We start from the raw sequence: 17,744 nt of genomic DNA on the forward strand, positions 1-17,744 counted from the left end.
GTTCTGAGCACAAGTGAAGGGAAATTGTGCACTGACCTGAATTCACAATGCAAACCCTCCTTCTCCGGGGAGGAAAGAAAGGAAGCGGGGAGAAAAACAGAAAGAAAAGAGAAGGAAGCCAAGATGCTTTCTGAACGGTTGCCTATTCTGCAGTGCACTTTATACCCACTGCCCAAACTGTTAAGCTACTTTCAACTTTTCCTTTATGCATTTTCTAGCCAAAGAAAAGTTGCGAGGCCACCGACTCACAGGGGCTGCCACAGCGAGGCATTTGGATCTCGGTCCTCAGCTGAGAGCCTGGGAAGACGGCACGCAGGTGCGTAAGAGAAAGGCCTGCCATCGGGCTGACTTACCGCCACAGAGAACTTTCCAGAACCTTCCCCATGTCTGCGTGGTAGTACTTCGTCAGGATCAAGATCACCTGTGGTGTTAACAGAAAGTAAAAGGCAGAAATCAGTGGGTTCCAAGGTTCTCAAAGAGAGGTACAGTGACACCACTCCCTGCCAGAATTTGGGGTCTCTCTCAGTCAGTATCCCTGGGAGGCTCCGGGCCACCCTGCATGAGAGCTCTTAGACATGGGCTTATTTCTGCTCTGAGGACTTGCTTGTTGCTCTGCAGAATGACTTTGGGAACATCTGAATCCAGTGAAATCCACATAGTAGCTGCCATTTGTTGGAAGTAATTCAAACCCAGCCCTGGACAATCCCAAACTGTGGCAAAGGGAGTGCCAGGGCAGTGGTCCCTGTGTGAGGACGGAGCGCATTTGGCAAGGCTTCTGGAGACGGGGCTCTGTCTCCACCAGCGCATTAGAGGATCCCCTGAGCCTGCTGGAAACAGCTGCCGGGGCTGCCACCCAAGACCAGAGCAGGTCCCTGTGGTCCGTCTGTCATTACTTGTCCTGGAGTGGTGCCTGGGGAGGCACAGCCAAGATGCTTGGGGGCCCAGGAGTCCTCGGTGGCACACACCCGTTTTTGTTGTTGTTGAGACCATTCATTCATTCATTCATTCATTCATTCATCACACACGGGGCCCCACCTGAACACGCTGTTTGCATTTCAGGCCTGTGCAGAAAATGCAACTATTTATAAAAATGAAAATAAATGTGTTTAGGAGCACCTAACTGTCTTTTGAAACAACTGTGTAAACAACAAAAGGATGGGGGCTGGGGAATAAGGATGCACCAGCCCTGATGGGAAAAAGATTTTCCCAATTACTGCACCAGCCACTGCGTTTTCATGTACATCAAATTTCATTTCACTCACTGCCAGTCCCTGTTAGCTGTTCCTAACACTCCCGTGGCCAGGGTAGCCCCTGGGAGGTAAGATGGGAACAGCCTTGGGTTTTGGAGCAGCTATTAGCCTCGTTATTTGGGGTCACCACCCTGGTCATCCCCAACGGTCGGGCTCCTCCATGGAAGCAGAGCTCCCTGCGCTCGGTCCTAAGGTGCCATTTCCACAGATGGCAGCTGGGCTGACCTACTATCTTTCTTTCCCTGGTGATTTGAGCAGGGAGGACACGAGGAGGGGCTGTTGCCCGAGATGGGACAGCGTGCATCTTACAGGCAGAGATGATTTTAAAAAGCAAGGCCTTGTCAATCAAGGCCAGATTGGCTATGCCATGCTCAGGAACAAAGCGATTTTCTCTTGTCAGCTCACAGCCTGCCGTCAGAGCCAGGTCCCTCCGAGGAGTGGGGAGCTGACAGGGTGTGGACTTTAACCCATTGATTCATATTTGATATAGTCACGCTGTTCGTAGAGGGGATTTTGTGCAGCCAGAGTGTGGCAGCTGGAAGGGACCTCAAAGTCTGTTTGATCCGGCCCCATCTAGGAGGAAATTCCTGCCCCCTCCCAATCTGATCTTGGAGCAGTGTGAGATCCAGGCTCTGCCCTGGCCTTGAGGGGTGGAGCTTGGCTCTGGAGGGCACCCTGCCTTTCTGCAGACTGCTGGGTTTGGGGCGCACCCTGCTGTGAGGCTGGCTTCACGTCCCCATCACTCCTGTCTGTACATTCCAGCTCTGCCACTGTGGACGGTCACCCAATCACCCAACAAAACTGCTTCCTCCTCCCCCTCCCTCGAGGGGAGACTCCCCACCAGTCCACCCCCTCATTCCAAACCCCAGCATTTGGGGCCTTTGCACAGGGCGTTCCTCACCCTGGAATGTTCTTCCCCAAATCCCCCAGCCCTATTTCCTCAGTGAATTCCTGCTGAACCTTCAGATCCCAGCCTGACCCACACCACCCCCAGGAAGGCCCCCCACACTGGGCTCAATGCCCCCTCCATACACCCCCCTCCAACCCTGTTGGACCTCCCTGCAACCCCACACAGCTCACAGGGTCTGCTTCCACTGCTGAGGGATAAACCGTTAAGGGTGGGAACCTTGTTTATCTCCCCAGTGCGGGGCAGAGCACCTGCCGTATAACAAGCACTCACACCACTCACTGAAAGAAATGCAGGTGACTTTACCCAAAGGAAGGATCATTTATGCAGTGAAGTTGGGCAGAGGCCAGTGCCCCCCTCCCCACCACCACCACACTCCTTCCATCAAGAGGACCCCCTTCCACTCTGTCTTGGGGACAGAATCGCTCTACTGGCTTCAACCGGCCAAGCCGAATGGGACTTTGGGTTCCTGTGGGGTTGCCTTTGCCCAGGGCTGAAACAAGGAGATCGCCCAGGAAGGGCCAGTGCTGGAGGAGCCAGACAGCAAGGCAGCGCCACCATGCCCTGAGTCTGCAGTCATCAAGGAGAAGGACCCTGATGTGAGGTGAGACCACCTGGGTTCCACGCTTGGCTCTGCACTAGCAGACCCTCGACTTCAACACATCTCAGTTTTCCAGTCTATGATGATGCCACAGTGATGATTAAATATTCAGTAGCAAACGTGAAATGACCCATAAGCCACAGGCGCTGTCGTCATTAAGAATAATGATAGCTAATAACCACTGGTTTCAGCCCTGCCACCGATGAGCCCCGCAGTTACAGCAACCCCTGCCATGCCCCAGGGACCCCGAAGAGGTGCTGCCCCCATGCCCCCAGGAGCCGCATGTTATTATCCCTGTTTTACAGATGAAGACACTAAAGCAGAGAGCGCTTCCATATTTTGCCAAAAACTACACATTCAGCAAGCGGCAGAGCTAGAATTTGATCCCAGGCAATTCGACATCAAGCTGGGGCTCTTCACTGCCACGCTGAAAGCCTGTGTTTTCAGAAGAAACTTCTATTAAAAGTGGTTTCAAAGAACCAAAACTTACGACATGCCCTTCTGGGGCCCTCAGCTAACAGCTTTGGAGATGAAATATCCCCGGGACAGTTTTTTCAGTGGCTGGTGCGTTAGCCTTGGGGCTCTTTGATCTGGGTGGGAGAAAAATCTGGAATGTGAGTCAGGACCACACAGCAACGGCCGTTGCCAAGGGTCTCCTCCCAACCAGAGGCTGCCTGAGCCCGCAGCCCACAGGGATCTTTCCCAGACAGCCAGGAATGTCCAAGCAACAGACGAGGAAAGAAGAGCTACTGCTGTCCACAAGAGGTCGGCTGCTGCCGCCACTCATCACTTCGAAGGCTCCTCAGGATACATGCGTCACCCCGCGTCTCATCCTCTCGCCTCCTGTCCTCCCGGTCGTGGGGAAGGCAGTGCACGAATCTGTTCCTATTCTCCCAACGCCATGTTACCAAATGGGCCAGGGAGCCAGGGTGCTGGGTTCCAAATCTGTGCCGGCTCAGCCTGTGACAAGCATCGACTCATCCACTCTCTCGCAGCCTGGGAAAGAAAGGGCTCGGCAGGGACAGACCCTGGTCCTGGTAGACCCACATCCACAGCCTGGCCCCCGTGTCCACTGCCTCTGGCTTTATTCCAGGGAAGGGCCTGCTCCCTCTCTGAGAGGGACTGAGGGTACCCTTCCCCAGAAGGAAAAGAACCCTGAAGTCCACGCTCAGTTCCTGGAGAGACCCTAGGCCGGCCATGGAGCCCCACCCCCCGATCACCATAGCCGGCCCCCACCTCCACCACACAAGTCAGTGCCAAGCCCTGTGCTGGGCTTCTGGAAGGTCCTCTGCTCTGCGCTGAGCCGTCCAACTTGCCTGGAGATAAGGGGCCTGGGCTACGTCTCAAAGCTCTGGCAGTGGGAGGGAGCCGAGGCTAACCAGCCTCGGACCCATAATGGCATTAACAGGACTTTCTGCTGCTCTGGGGAACGGGGGCTGGCTCAGAGGAAGTCTCAGCTCCAGGGCTGATGGGCCAGCAGCAAAGTCGTCAGCATCTTCACCTGTGAACAGCATGAACTGGGAGGTCAATGCTGTCTTTACCAGGTGGGCCTGGCAGAGTGGGCACTTCTCAGATGGATTAAAATAAAACAAAGAGGGTGTGATGCAGGGTGGCCAGGCTCGCTGAGCCTCGGTTTCCTCATCTAAGAAATGGTGCTAACTTGGAAACTGCGGGAGGTCCTCCCCATGTCTTTGTGTCCATCCACATAAACTTAGACCAGAAATCAGAACATAGACGCCCGAGGCTCAGCCCCTCCTCCCTGAGTGCCCACTGGCACGTTTCCAAGCCCGCAGAGTTCGCAGTTTCTCCACCTGTCAAATGGAGGAGTTGCTCCCTTCCAAAAACTAGAGCTGATCGATGGCTTCAGAACCCCCAAACATCATGAAATCTGTTCAATTCCAAACAACCTAATAACATGCCCTGGGAGTTTCTAAAAGGCCATTTTCATAAAGTGCTTTACCAAATCCTTTCCCAAATGCAATCAGCATCCACCAGGAACGAGGTCAGCTGTTCCACAATCCGGGGATCAGGTTCACCATTCACCATCCAAGGGAAGTTCGTGGTGCCTCCTCTGAGACCCTGGGCCACTTCCCTCTGCTCTTGTGCAGTGGGGCCTGACTCAGCAGCATGGCAATGGCCCTGGGTACAAGCTCCTTACGGAGAGACGCCCAATAATCCCTTCGGAGAGACGCACACTGAGGTTTTCTGAGCCAGCCTGAACCCTGGCCCTGCATGAGTGCCCAGTTCCCCCAAGCTTCGTCTTTACCAGGTTTGCTCTTCAGGAGCACTCGGCATCACCTCCTTAAATGTGCCCCTCTTAGGACAAGAGGCAAGAAACGTTCTAAGCACCTCCAATTTAGGACACTGAGCCTTCCAAACAGCCAGTGGGAAATGATTGTGAAGCAGCCTTACACATGGTTGCCTTTTGGGGGCTCAAGAATAATTAAAAAGACAGACAGACTCAGGCCCAATTCAGTTGTCAATCAATACACATAAAGCACCAAATACTACTACTAAAAGACTGCAAGAACTTAGTGTTGATTGCAAACTCCAAAATCAACACTCCATTGAAAAAGGGAGAACTTAAGGTCAGTGTCCAAGGCCCCTGAAAGCCCCCAGTGTCACTGAGGTCTCCCTGGCTAAGCTGCACAGCCGTGGGCCTCCTCCTCACAGTGGGGACTGGCCACGCAGCTTCCTGGGAGCTCCTGGAAATGCAGACCCCCAGGCAGCCCCACCCCAGGCCTGCAGAAGCTTCATTTCGTTGCTCACGTTTGAGGGGCTGCCCTGGCAAGGCATTCCCAGGAGGGAGGCCCACACCCCTGCTCACTGTCCTTCAGCCACATCAGGAAGCTGAGGCTCCTCCCGTCCCTCAGCAGCCTGGTTCCCTCTACTCTCACTGCCGCGGATTCTGCTCCAAACACACCCCCTTGGCCACGAGCTCCCGCCTTGACTTTGTCACCCACCCCCCAGGCCTCTGCATACTTGGATCGCTGTGCTCTCCCCCTTCTCATTTCTGCACTGCCTCCCTCCTGCTCATTCTCAAGGCCACTGCCTCCTAGAAGCCTTTCCTGAGCACCCTGTGCACCCCAGGAGGGGAGGAGCTGTGTCAGCCTCAGACACCTCCACCTCCTGAGCCTCACCAGGGCCGGCACACAGGGAGTGTCTGAATGATCATTGCTGAGTGAATTCATCAGCAGCAGGCTGACTCAGAAAAGCCAAGACCCACTCCTGGTGAGGCCTTTTCTCACCCCCACCCCATCTGTGTACTCGCCCAGGTGTGGACATGGGCCCTGGAATCTGTAAGAAATCCCATCAGTGGGGCCCATGGGCAGTGGCCCGCCTGAGTCTCAGACTGCCTCGCTGGTACAGGTCACATCACTCAGGCCCAACTCAGACCCTCTTCTGTCCCGGGATCACACAGGATTTGGCCAAATTCACTCCACATCAGTAACTCCACACTCACCAACTGGAGCTATTCTTAAAGAGTTACTGGTCTGGAGACCACCTCACCCTCCAGCCAACATGGACGAAGACCTCCAGCCAGACAAGCTCCGCTGCCAGGGACTGAGGGGAAGAGCACAAGCAGGATAGGCAGGAACAGAATTTGTTCACCAACAAGCCGCTTTCCAAGACTTGCACACACACTGCCCATGGGGGAGAAGGAATGATCCACCCGCAGTGGGGCATGGACAGAACCGCCAAGGTAAGCACAAGCCTGTGTGCCCTTTGGCCTGGAGATCCCACTTCAGAGAAGCTATTCCATCGAGTGCTGTGCATGGGAAATGAGGGATGCCCAAAGACCTTCACCACAACAACCACAACAACCAGAGACCAGAAATAACCCACGTATCCACCAGCAGGGCCTGGGGGGATCGCCGGGGGAGCTCACCACTCAAGGCAGCCCCAGGCACCTGTGTGGATGGGAAGGACGAAAAAGGATGTGTGGGAGCCGATGCAGGGAGATCTCCCGTACCCACTCTTACGTTCACAAGCGGGAGAGGTGAAGGCCACTTCAAAATGGCTAAAGGGGTGAGTTCTGTGTTACAGGAATTTTATCTCAAAAACAATCTGTATTCACCTCTGCTCGAAGACACATGGTGACATGCTGGAAGGAAACACAGGAAATGGGATCAGGTGGACACCTGTGGGTGGGGAAGCAGGGAGGGATAACAGCAGGGAGGGATAACAGCAGGGAGACTGGGAGATTTTAACTAGAGACCCTTTAGTAGTCGTGACATTTGGAACCATTTGGCTGTATTACCTATTTCAAAAACATTTTTCAAATAAAATAAAAGAGACTTCTCCTTTCAAAGCCCCCATTTCCCCTCCTCCATCGGGCAGGTCCCAGAATGCAGGTGACTTTTCTCATCTGGCCAAAACCACCCAGGACCAGTTCTCTGCTGGTTAAGATTCTACCAAGAGCAGCCAGAGGGGATTCAGGCTGAGTCTGTCATTGGGGTTTTGTTTGTCCTCCCAGTCACTGCAGCTGCCCTAGTTAGGAGCAGGAGCTAGGCCAACACGGAGCTGACTTCTGCAGGCTGTCTGCCTGTCTCCCAGCTTCAGATGTGGGGGCATCTGTGCACATGTGTGCGTCTGTGTGCACATATGTGTGTGCATGTGTGTGCGTGCATGTGTGTGCATGTGTGCGTGTATCTCTGTGTAACTGTGTGTGCATGTGTGCATATCTGTATATCTGTATGCATGTGCATGTGTGCACGTGTGCATGTGTATCTCTGTATCTGTATTTGTGTGTGCATGTATCTGTGTATCTGTGTGTGCATGTGTGTATATCTCCGTGTGCCTGTGTGTGCATCTGTATCTGTGTACCTGTATGCGTGCATGTGTACATGTGTCTGTGTATCTGTATGTGTGCACGTGTGTTCATATGTGCATGTGTATCTGCATACCTGTATGTGTGTACATGTGTATCTGTGTGCGTATCTCTGTGTATCTGTGTGTACGTGTGTGCATGTGTGTATATTTCTGTGTGCCTGTATGCATGTGCATGTTTATCTCCATGTACCTGTATGTGTGTGCATGTGTGTACATGTGTGTCTGTGTATCTGTATGGGTGTGCATGTGTGCATGTATGCATGTGTGTATCTCTGTGTACCTGTATGTGTGTGCATGTGTGTGTGCATGTGTGTGTGCATGTGTGCGCGTGTGCATGTGTATCTGTGTACCTGTATATGTGTGCATGTGTGCATATGTGTGTGCATGTGTGCGTGTGTGCATGTGTATGTGCATGTGTGTGTGCATATGTGTATGTGTGTGCATGTGTGCGTGTGAAGGCAACAGAGCCACTCCAAGGTGTGGCTGCTCCACTTGGCGAAGTGGATGTACCAGTCTGGCCACAGCCTCCCTCCCTTCTGGCCTGCAAAACATGAGGAAGATGCTCATTTTCATGCCAATGGGGCTGGTACACATGGCAAAGGGGAAGACTAGATGCTGGTGGAAGCATTCAGTCGGTGCTCAATAAGTGTGCATTTCCTTTCTCCCCCAGCAAGAGCCACTTCAGACATCTGGTCCCAATCGAGGCAGGTGGCCTGGGCTGGCTTGGCAGTGCCCTGCCCCTTCAGGGTTGGACCTGTTGCCCTGAACAAGGGTTGGATCAGTGTTATACCCCCAAGGCAGGAGCCTGGGAGCTGGCGTCTGTCCCTCACCACATGTCCCTCACCACTGTGGTGGCTCAAGCTGCCCACCTCTCAGGAGGGTCACCCTCACCCAGGCCCAGCTTTGCTTCCCAGTGTGGGGCAGGGCCTCAGACCCCATGGAAGAGCAGGGGCCTTCCTCCCGAGTGCAGAGTGGCACTCTTCAAGCCCCAGCTGCGCTGGACTCAAACCACATCAGCCTGAGGCCAAGACCAGCCCCCTGGGGAGCTAGGACAGCAGGCTCGGAAGCTCTCTCCAGCCCGCATGAAAGAGGGAACTTCCTGCTGGCCCCTTCCCTTCAACTGTGCTGGCTGGGCTGGCCCATCCTGTGGTCCCTGAGGAAGCCAGCTGGCTCAGTGCTGGGCATCCCCATTGCACCCTCATCCTCTATGAAGAAATCAATTCCATTTCAAAGACATTGATCCTGCATTTATTAACCAGGGAGAGGAATATCGTTTCTTTCTACTAAAGACCCCTGAGGGGAGGGGTGGGTATCCCATTAGGCTCAAAAAGCCACAGAAGGTGCTGGCTCTCCAAGGAATGCAGCCTTGCTCAACACTGCTGCCAACGCCGCTGCCCACCCTGCAGACCCTAGGGCTTTGGCTCAGTCCTACCCATACACCCCTGAGTGCCACCCACCCTTGCCCCTGCTCCACAGAGCCCTCCTAGATTCTCCAAGCTTGGGATCCACAAATGCCCGCAGAGCATCCCCGAAGGCTCTCCCTCCAAAGTGGAGCCATCAGAGCTGCAGTGAGCACAGGCCTTTCCCTGTAAGAATCTTCTGCTGAAGCTGAGCCGGCGAGCCTGGTCCTCCACCTGCCTGATTCCTCCTCGAATGCAGTGTCTGGGCTCCCTGCCATCAGGCACCTCTGCAAAAGGCTCTCCTCTTGAATCCTGGCCCTTCTACGTGCCTGTGCCTGCTGTGCACTCCTGGGCAAGCCACTGAGCCTCACAGAGCTGAAGCAAGGATGCAGGGAGTTGGCCGTGCAGTGTGTCCAGAGGGAGCAACCGGTGCAGTGTGAGGGTCAGCCAGGAAGGAGGTGGGAACCCAGAACACACTGTCTCCCAAGAAGGGTCTTGGGTGGAGCCGGACATTCAGCTGGGTTGGGAGATGTCCTCCAGCCCTATGGTGTGGACATGGGTGGTTTGCCTTAAGCTACCTCACTGACACCTGTTACCCAGCGCGGTTGAGGCAGAGACATTTGCAGGGCCCCGTGTACGCACCCTAACCCCGTCTCCTTCCCACAGCCAGCCCCAGCCCCCCGAGGTCTGACCTGCAGTGAGGTGCACTGCGGGCAGGCAGGATGCCTCACCCAAGGTGCCTGGACCAGAAAAGCTGCCACTTCTCATCACCGTCTCATTAAAATAAATGACTTCCTCTGTCCTGAGCCGCATGCTGAGCACTCTATGGATGTTCTCTCTTTTAATCCCCCCACAGGCCTTGTCCCTGGGAACCATGTTGTCCCCATTTGGGGGAAGTTGAGGCACAGAGAGGCCTTACCTGCCCCAAGTCTCGCCACTCACACAAGGAGGGCTGGATGGCAATTTTGGCCTCCGACTCCACCATGCAGCCCTTGGGCCTCCACCAAGGGCCTCTGCAGGGACTGTGGGAGGGAGAAGGCCCTTCATGCACAGGCATTGGACACCTTCACAGGCATGAAACCCAGTGTCTGAAAAAAAGAGAGCTGAGAACAAAGCTAAGAAAGGGCCTCATAAATCAAAATCAGTCAGCAGCAAATAAATGGACGGGCACTGCTGATCTGTGGAAAATTGCATTTTTACATTAAATCTGTTTAAGGGATAATGTGTATTTTAATAGGTGGGTCTTGGTAGACTTTTCCACCTCACCTATCCTTTGAAAATATTACTTACTCTCCATTTCTCACAACCTGATTGAATTTTAATTTCACCCATCACTCCTTTTTAATAGTCACTGTAAGTAAAATTATTAGTGAAATTACAAGCTGCTGTTTTGGTGTTTTGTTTTGTTTTTGTTTTTGTTTTTGTTTTGTCATTGCTGTTCAAAATGTGTTTCTACCTGGAAGGGTTGGCATTTCTCAGGTCTATTTATGGCAATAAAAGGTAATTGAATGAGCTGTGATGTTGTTACTGCTGAGCATCTTTCAACATAAAAAGTGCCCGGGTATCTCCAGGAGGTGGGTGGAAATTGCTGATCCTGTTTTTAAAGCAGAAATCCCTCCCCAGGCTCCAATGCTCTCCCCCTCCCTGCTGGTGCCCAGCCAGACAACCATATGTTCATTACCTCCAAGAATTTCTCTTTAGAAACAACGCTGTCGTGTCTGAACAGAGGTGCCAGGCACAAAGGAAGCGCTGCCTCTTGCAAGGGGAGGAGGGGAGGGTGGAAGAAGTCACTGGCTGCATCCAACTGCAAAGACCCAGATTTGGGCACAGCAGCCCCTGAACAATGTCCCTTGGCCTTAGGGAACCCAAGCAGGCTGTGGCCCTCTAAAGGCCTACCCCTCAGAATTGTCAGGAAGGTAGGGGTTGGAGGTTCTGATGCCAGCTTGGGAAGAAGCCACTCAGAGCCCTCTCGAGCTCCGAGCCGAATTATCTTCTCAAGAAAGCCGCTGGGAGAAGCATCCATGACACAAGGTGCTGTTTTGAAATCCGCCCCTCAGCAGCCCCGCGGGGCATGAGGACTCCATGGGATCGAAGCGCTGGAGTATTCATGGCCTTTTCCTCCATTAAAAAATATCAGAATGTATATTTTAGGGCTGTGTTGGTATTTAAAAATAGCATTATCTTCATATTATAGATCAAAACATTTTCCCGACCTAAAAGTTCATTTTTTCTTCTTCTGATTTTAAAGGAAATTAAAGCACGTGTGCGGGTCCCTCGATGTTGTGCGGACCCTGGCACGGAGCCCTGAGCCAGCAGGAGGCGTGGGCCCTGCAGCCGTTTGCACCCACCCTCCCCAGTTCTGGCCCTTCTTCTCTCCCTGGGCTACTGGGCAGCCCCAGCCCTGCCCCCCAGCCCTGCAGACAATCCCCTCCAGCCCCCTCCAGCCCCCGTACGCTGATTCTCAAATGGAAACGGATCATGATGCCCCTCCCCTTACCCAGGGCAGGAGTTTTGTCATTTTCTCCAGGTGTGGACCCTGTTAAGAATTTCGGGAAAGCACTAAACATACAGGCATGTCAGCATCATTTTCCACCCCCTTTCAGGATTTGTAGTCCAGTCTGGGACCCAATCTATGGGGTCAATAAGGCCTTTCTGGCTCCCTGGCAGGGAGGACTGGCAATCAGTTTCAAACTCAACTCGGGGATCTGGTCCAGTCTTGGGGCTGTCTCAGGAGGGGCCTGTTCTCTGCACCTTACAGGGGCATTAACCCTGGGGCAGCCAGAGATGTCACTTGGTAACTCACTGTACAACCAGGGATGTTATATAAATACCAGTGAGGATGACGGCGATGTCACTCCCAGGCTCAAACACGATCAGGGTCTCCCACTGCCCAGAGGCTAAAGTCCAAACCCCATCCCTGCGGTCAAGACCTTTGGAGACCAAGACCCCCATCGCTCCCCGCTCAGCTCCAGGCACCATCAGCTTTGCCCTGCTCTGAGGGCTGGCTCACCCAAAACCCAAGCCAAATTGCCCCCCCACTCCACCAGCGGCACCACTCACCCTTCAAGGTCCTTCTGGAGGCCTTGGAGCCCCTCATGCCTGGGCCTTTCCCTAACGAGGTCCTATCTTTGACCTGACTCCCTTCCTTCCTTGTGTCCCTGGTCCTGTTCACCTGCCTGTTTCCTCTGGAGACTCCACAGGCCTGGCCCAGAGAGGCTAGTGGAACGGAGAGCTTGGTGCCTGGTCATTCTGCTGTCAGCCTGCTCTGCTGGTTGAAGGCTGTGGCCTGTCCCCTCTGCACTGCACCTTCTGGAGCCTAAGGCTCTCTGGCCCTGGTTCCCAGCACCTGGCACGTGGTGGCCTTCAGGCTGCACATGGCCGCAGTCCAGGGTTTGTGCACTGGGGCTGGAATGTCAGTGGGCTGGGTGGGGGCGGGAGTCAGGAATGACCCTGCCCTTCCAGAGGACATCTGGGGAGGCTTGGGATTAGAACAGCCTGCTCTTCTGGGAAATTCTTTCAAAGAGAAGGTTTACATCATTCTGTGAGTAAGAGAGCTGGCTGCCTGAGGGGTTCCTCTTATCCATCCACACCTGCACAGCCACCCTCCCTCCGCCAGGGACACCACACTCACGGGGGACAGCCTTCACCAGGGAGGAAGAGGAAGAGTCTTTGGGAAAGGCTTCCCAAAGTGGGCTTCCTGCAGGGAGGGACCCTTTCAAGGGCAGCCTCCACAGGGCAACCTCTGATGTCAGCTTCAGGGAAGGCTGGCCTCTAACACTGCATGGCTTTGGACACAGCGTGCTCTTCTTCTGGGGAAGCACCCTCCAGCTCTGTGCTCCGCCCTCCAGCTCTGTGCTCCGTGTGTCTCACTGGCAGCCCTGTGCTGGAATGCTCTCAGCTGGACCTGCGAGTCAAATCGGCCATCCCCTCCAAAGAGAGCCAGGAGTCGCTGTCACGTCATCCACCAAACAGCTCAAGAAACCCAATATCTGATCATTCAGGGACTATCTTCAAACATCTGCACCAGAATCGCCCACCAAGAGGATACATCATGAAGCTGTCATTGTAAATTAACCCACTCCTTTCTTTTTTTTTTTTTTTTTTGAGACAGAGTCTCGCTCTGTCACCCAGGCTGGAGTGCAGTGGCGCGATCTCGGCTCACTGAAACCTCTGCCTCTCGGGTTCAAGCGATTCTCCTGCCTCAGCCTCCCGAATAGCTGGGACTATAGGCGCCCGCCATCACACCCGGCTAATTTTTGTATTTTTAGTAGAGACGGGGTTTCACCATGTTGGCCAAGCTGGCCTTGATCTCAACGTCGTGATCTGCCCGCCTTGGCCTCCCAAAGTGTTGGGATTACAGGCGTAAGCCACCGCACCTAATTAACCCAATTCTTTAACACAAGTAAGCAAATTTCACATCACAGCCATAAATAGAAAACAAATATTACTTGTCATCCATAGAAGGTAACTACAAAAATAAACAGCAATAGCTTGCCAAAGACAAGCTTGAGGCCTACGGCCCGCCCTGACTTTATTAAGGAGGAACGAGGGGGCTGCCACAGGCAGTCTAGCCACGGGTCAGCAGAGGATGACGGAAACCACATTGACATCCTTGCCCTGGGCTTTAAAGCCATCAGATGCTCTGCCCCAGCCCCTCCTCAGCAACAGAACTACCTCACTTTGAAAAACACTCAGTTTCTCTTGAATGCAGAATCTCCAACACCACCTTCCTCACCAGTCCCCAGTAATAGCCCAGGAGTCCGGTGATGGAGAGCTCACTGCCTGTCCAATGCAATTCCAACATGGCAGGAAACAGCTGTGAGACTGTTCGCAGGACTCAGCACCTTCAGCTTCTCTATGAAACCACAAAAGCCTGTCCCCTATGAATGCTACTTGTTTAAAGCCAAACACCTCTTGGGGCCCCCAGACAAGCTCCCTATGCTCAGACAGCAGAGATCTCAGAACCAGGCTCCTGTGGAGGCTCCAGGTAAGCCCCAAACCCCAGGCTGGGGCTGAGCACATCTTTGACAGCAGCACCCCATGGTTTCTGTCTACCCATCTCTGGGCTTTCTGAGGCATAAGCAGCCATAACCCAGGCCATTTTGAAGAAATGGCCATTGTTGAGCAACCTTTGGGGACCCGTGGCTCTTCCAAGCCTGTCCTTAGCCAGGCTCTGGGCATCAGGAAAGCAGAACAGAACCGGCAGACTGGGGATGGGGAGCCAGGGACCAGGAGGAGACAAATCATCACACTCACGCACTGAATGTCTGACAGAAAGTATTTTAAGAAAAGCATTTTAAAAATAGCATTTGGTGATGTCTAAAAAGCAAGTTTCTGCAGCTGCCTTCAGCGTGTTTTCTAGGCATGCCACAGCCTGAAGGAATACAGGCCCTTCACAGAGGTCTTGGTATAAATCTGACAAACAAAGCAACATATTTCCCAGTGAGTCCCTCCCTTGCCTCTGTTTAGAGCACAAATCTAAAAAGCCACAGGGTCGGGAAGGTTCTCCCTCATTTGGGCTATATGGCTTTGGGCAGGTTACCCATCCCTCTGCAATCATACCATCTGCAAAATGGACACCCATAGTATCCGCACGTCTATTGTGAAGGGTGTTTAGTGGGGGAACTGATAACACAAGAAACTCATTTGTGAACGGGGAAGGCTCAGCCATACATCACTGTAATGGCAGCAGCCCAGCCAACAGCCTTTCCATGTGCACACCTCACACAATGGGGCGCCCCCACTCCCGAAGGCCCTCCTCACACTTATCTGAATACGCCTCTCGTGCTTCCACCCATCCACCCCAGCTGTGCCTGGTGCGACCTCACAGGCTGTGTTTGCTCCCCAAAGCAGCCCTGCAGATGCCCAATGGTGATCCTGCCCTCCCAAGGCTCAGGATGCCCCAACTCTTGCTGAACCTGCTGCACCCTGGGGAGTCAACCGCAGCACAGGTGCGATTTCTGAAAGGATCCTCCTTTTAAAGGCAGGCCCACATGGAGAGCTGGCCCATACTCGGATGTGCCTCCCTCCAACCTGGCATCCTTAGCCACATCCCAAGCACAGGATCTAGGAGGCAACAGAATCTCACAGTAACCCAGGACATCTGCTTTAGATGTGTGTGATCAGCATGTAAATCACACGGATAAAACAAAGGCCGGGGTATGCATATTACCCGAGAATGAAGGGGCATCTAGGGGGAGGCTGTCTTTTACTGTCCGTCCCACTCAGCCAGGGTCAATTAAAAAGGCCAAGAACAAATCCGTGTCCATGCTGGCCAGTAAGGCAAGAAGAGGAAATGTGGTCTTTCCTGTCATTCACGGTCTCAGAATGGGCCCGGACCTGGCGGGGGCAGACCTGGGATAATTCTCAGCTGCCCACAGTGGTCTGAGGGAGGTGGGCAGGGGTGGAGATGGGGAGCAATGCCTCAGGGATGCCACATGCAAAGCCTGGCACACAGGTGTTCTGGTAGCAGTGTGGGAGGGAGGAACCTGATATGGTTGGGCTCTGTGTCCCCACCTAAATCTCACCTTGAATTGCAATAATCCCCATGTGTCAAGGGCGGGACCAGGCGGAGATAATTGAATCACGGGGGTGGATTCCCCCATGCCATTCTCGTGATAGGTGATAACGAGTAAGTTCCCATGAGATCTGATGGTTTTATAAGGGGCTTCCCCCTTCGCTTCACACTTCTCTCTCCTGATGCCATGTGAAGAAGGACGTGTTTGCTTCCCCTTCCGCCAGGATTATAAGTTTCCTGAGGCCTCCCCAGCCATGTGGAACTGTATCATCCCTCTTTTCTTTATAAATTACCCAGTCTCAGGTATTTCTTCATAGCAGCGTGAGAACAAACTAATACAGAACCCCATAAAGGTGCCTTAAATTATCTGAATGGACCCCTCCAATGATACACATTAGCCTAAAGAGAAGCAATAGAGTCAATTTCAACAGAGATGTTAGTCTCACCCAAGGTTACTTTCAGAGACCAAATTCATTTCATTTTCATGGCCATGAAGAGTCACAAGCCCATCCACCCCATTTGTATTTGATATAAATATGCCTGTAACAAATAAACGCAGCTTTACCTTCTCCATGTAGTTCAGCTAGTCTAATTATAACTAAAAGCAGAGGAAAAATCCATATATCCCTCTTCATGAAAATCGGGGTATATTGTGACTTATTTGGAGAGAAGAAAATCATTGAAGGGTTAAGTTTCTGGACACAAAAAACAAGATCTTCATTTCTGAAATCTAATTTAAAAGATCTCCCCAGGGTGAACTCAATGTATCTTCCACGGAAGGACGAGGACGGGAACGATTCTGCTGGGACCCAAACATATGGCTGAATTCTGCCTTAAGTATATCAAATAGAAGGCTCCCTTCACTGGCGCGACTTGTTATAAAACAGACCTGTCAAATCAGGCTCCCCATGTAAACTTCCTGAGCTGACTGAGCTAAATCACATGCCTGGCATTTCATTACCAGCTGTGGCGGAGGGCATTCTGCCATCCCGGGTGAAGGAGAGCCCTGTCGCCATCACATCAGGGCTAAAAACAGAGCCATCTCCATCAACTTGACAAAGACAAAAAACTTGAATTAAGAGCCCTGTCTAAAATTAACAGTGATTGAAAGTTAATGATGGAACAAATTTGGCAGAACTATTTAAACATGCATCAGGATGTGGTCTCGGCTTTCAGAGAGGAAGCTGAAGTGATGAATGTCTGTTGAGCGCCTGCTGGGAGCGTGGCATGTGGCTTCATATGGTGTTCCCTTCCACCAGAATCAGACCCTTGGCAGAAGGTCCGATCTGTCCTCCCTGTCACAGCCCCAGTTCTGGGACTGGGCAAACATATCTGCTGGTCAACATTCGAAACTGTATCTATGTGCTCGTCAGCAGCATTTGTTTATAACAAGCCAGAAACAACCCCTACTGGGGAATGGTTCCATAAACCATAGCATAACCACTTCATTCAATCAACGATACAAATCAGGAGGAAAAAAAAAGACAAACAATGATCTGAGAAAATACCCATGGTACAATGTGACATGAACAAATATTTGAAATTACAGACACAACGTGTCCTCCCTATACTTCCACACGCATACAGAAAACACGTGCTTATATGTCTGTTTCCTCCATGAGACTATAAACTCTTTGCAGGCACAAACCACTTTCACAGCCCGAATCCTAGTGCAGAGCTGGTCTTCAGGCTGCACGTGACTGCAGGCCAGGGTTTGTGCACTGGGGCTGGAATGTCCATGGGCTGGGTGGGGGTGGGGTTCAGGAATGACCCTGCCGCTTCCAGAGGACAACTGGGGAGGCTTGAGATTAGAAGTGCCTGCTGTTTTGGGAAATTCTGCTCACTAGATGAGCAGCGAATACTTGTTTAACTCCATTGGAGTGTTGGTCATGATCCCTTCTTTGTAAGTCTTAAAAAGTTTATTCAGGCATACTTATGTATAAACCCACAAAGACACGCATATGGACACGCAGACACGTGCAGAAAATGAACCAGAAAAAAATATGCCTGAGTGAGAAAATAATGACCTCTGGGTATTAGTGAATTGGTTTTGTTTGTTTTTATTTTTGTTTTGAGACGGTCTTGCTCTGTCCCCCAGGCTGGAGTACAGTGGTGCGATCTCGGCTCACTGCAACCTCCACCTCCCGGGTTCAAGCGATTCTCCTGCCTCAGCCTCCGGAGTAGCTGGGATTATAGGCTCCCACCACCACACCTGGCTAATTTTTGTATTTTTAGT

General features: G+C 52.5%; 1 protein-coding gene across 4 annotated transcripts in view; it reads right to left on the bottom strand.

The window, feature by feature from the left end:
* SORCS2 (sortilin related VPS10 domain containing receptor 2) overlaps window positions 1-17,744 on the bottom strand; it is a 548,735-nt gene that overhangs the window by 347,506 nt on the left and 183,485 nt on the right. For all 4 annotated transcript variants that reach the window (XM_054553680.2, XM_024246327.3, XM_054553679.2 and 1 more), the window contains exon 2: window positions 354-421. In XM_054553680.2, coding sequence (XP_054409655.2) covers window positions 354-421 — 68 coding nt within the window. The remainder of the gene's footprint in view (window positions 1-353; window positions 422-17,744) is intronic.

The sequence above is a fragment of the Pongo abelii genome, chromosome 3 (genome assembly GCF_028885655.2).
Source record: "Pongo abelii isolate AG06213 chromosome 3, NHGRI_mPonAbe1-v2.0_pri, whole genome shotgun sequence".
Taxonomy (NCBI): Eukaryota; Metazoa; Chordata; class Mammalia; order Primates; family Hominidae; genus Pongo; species Pongo abelii.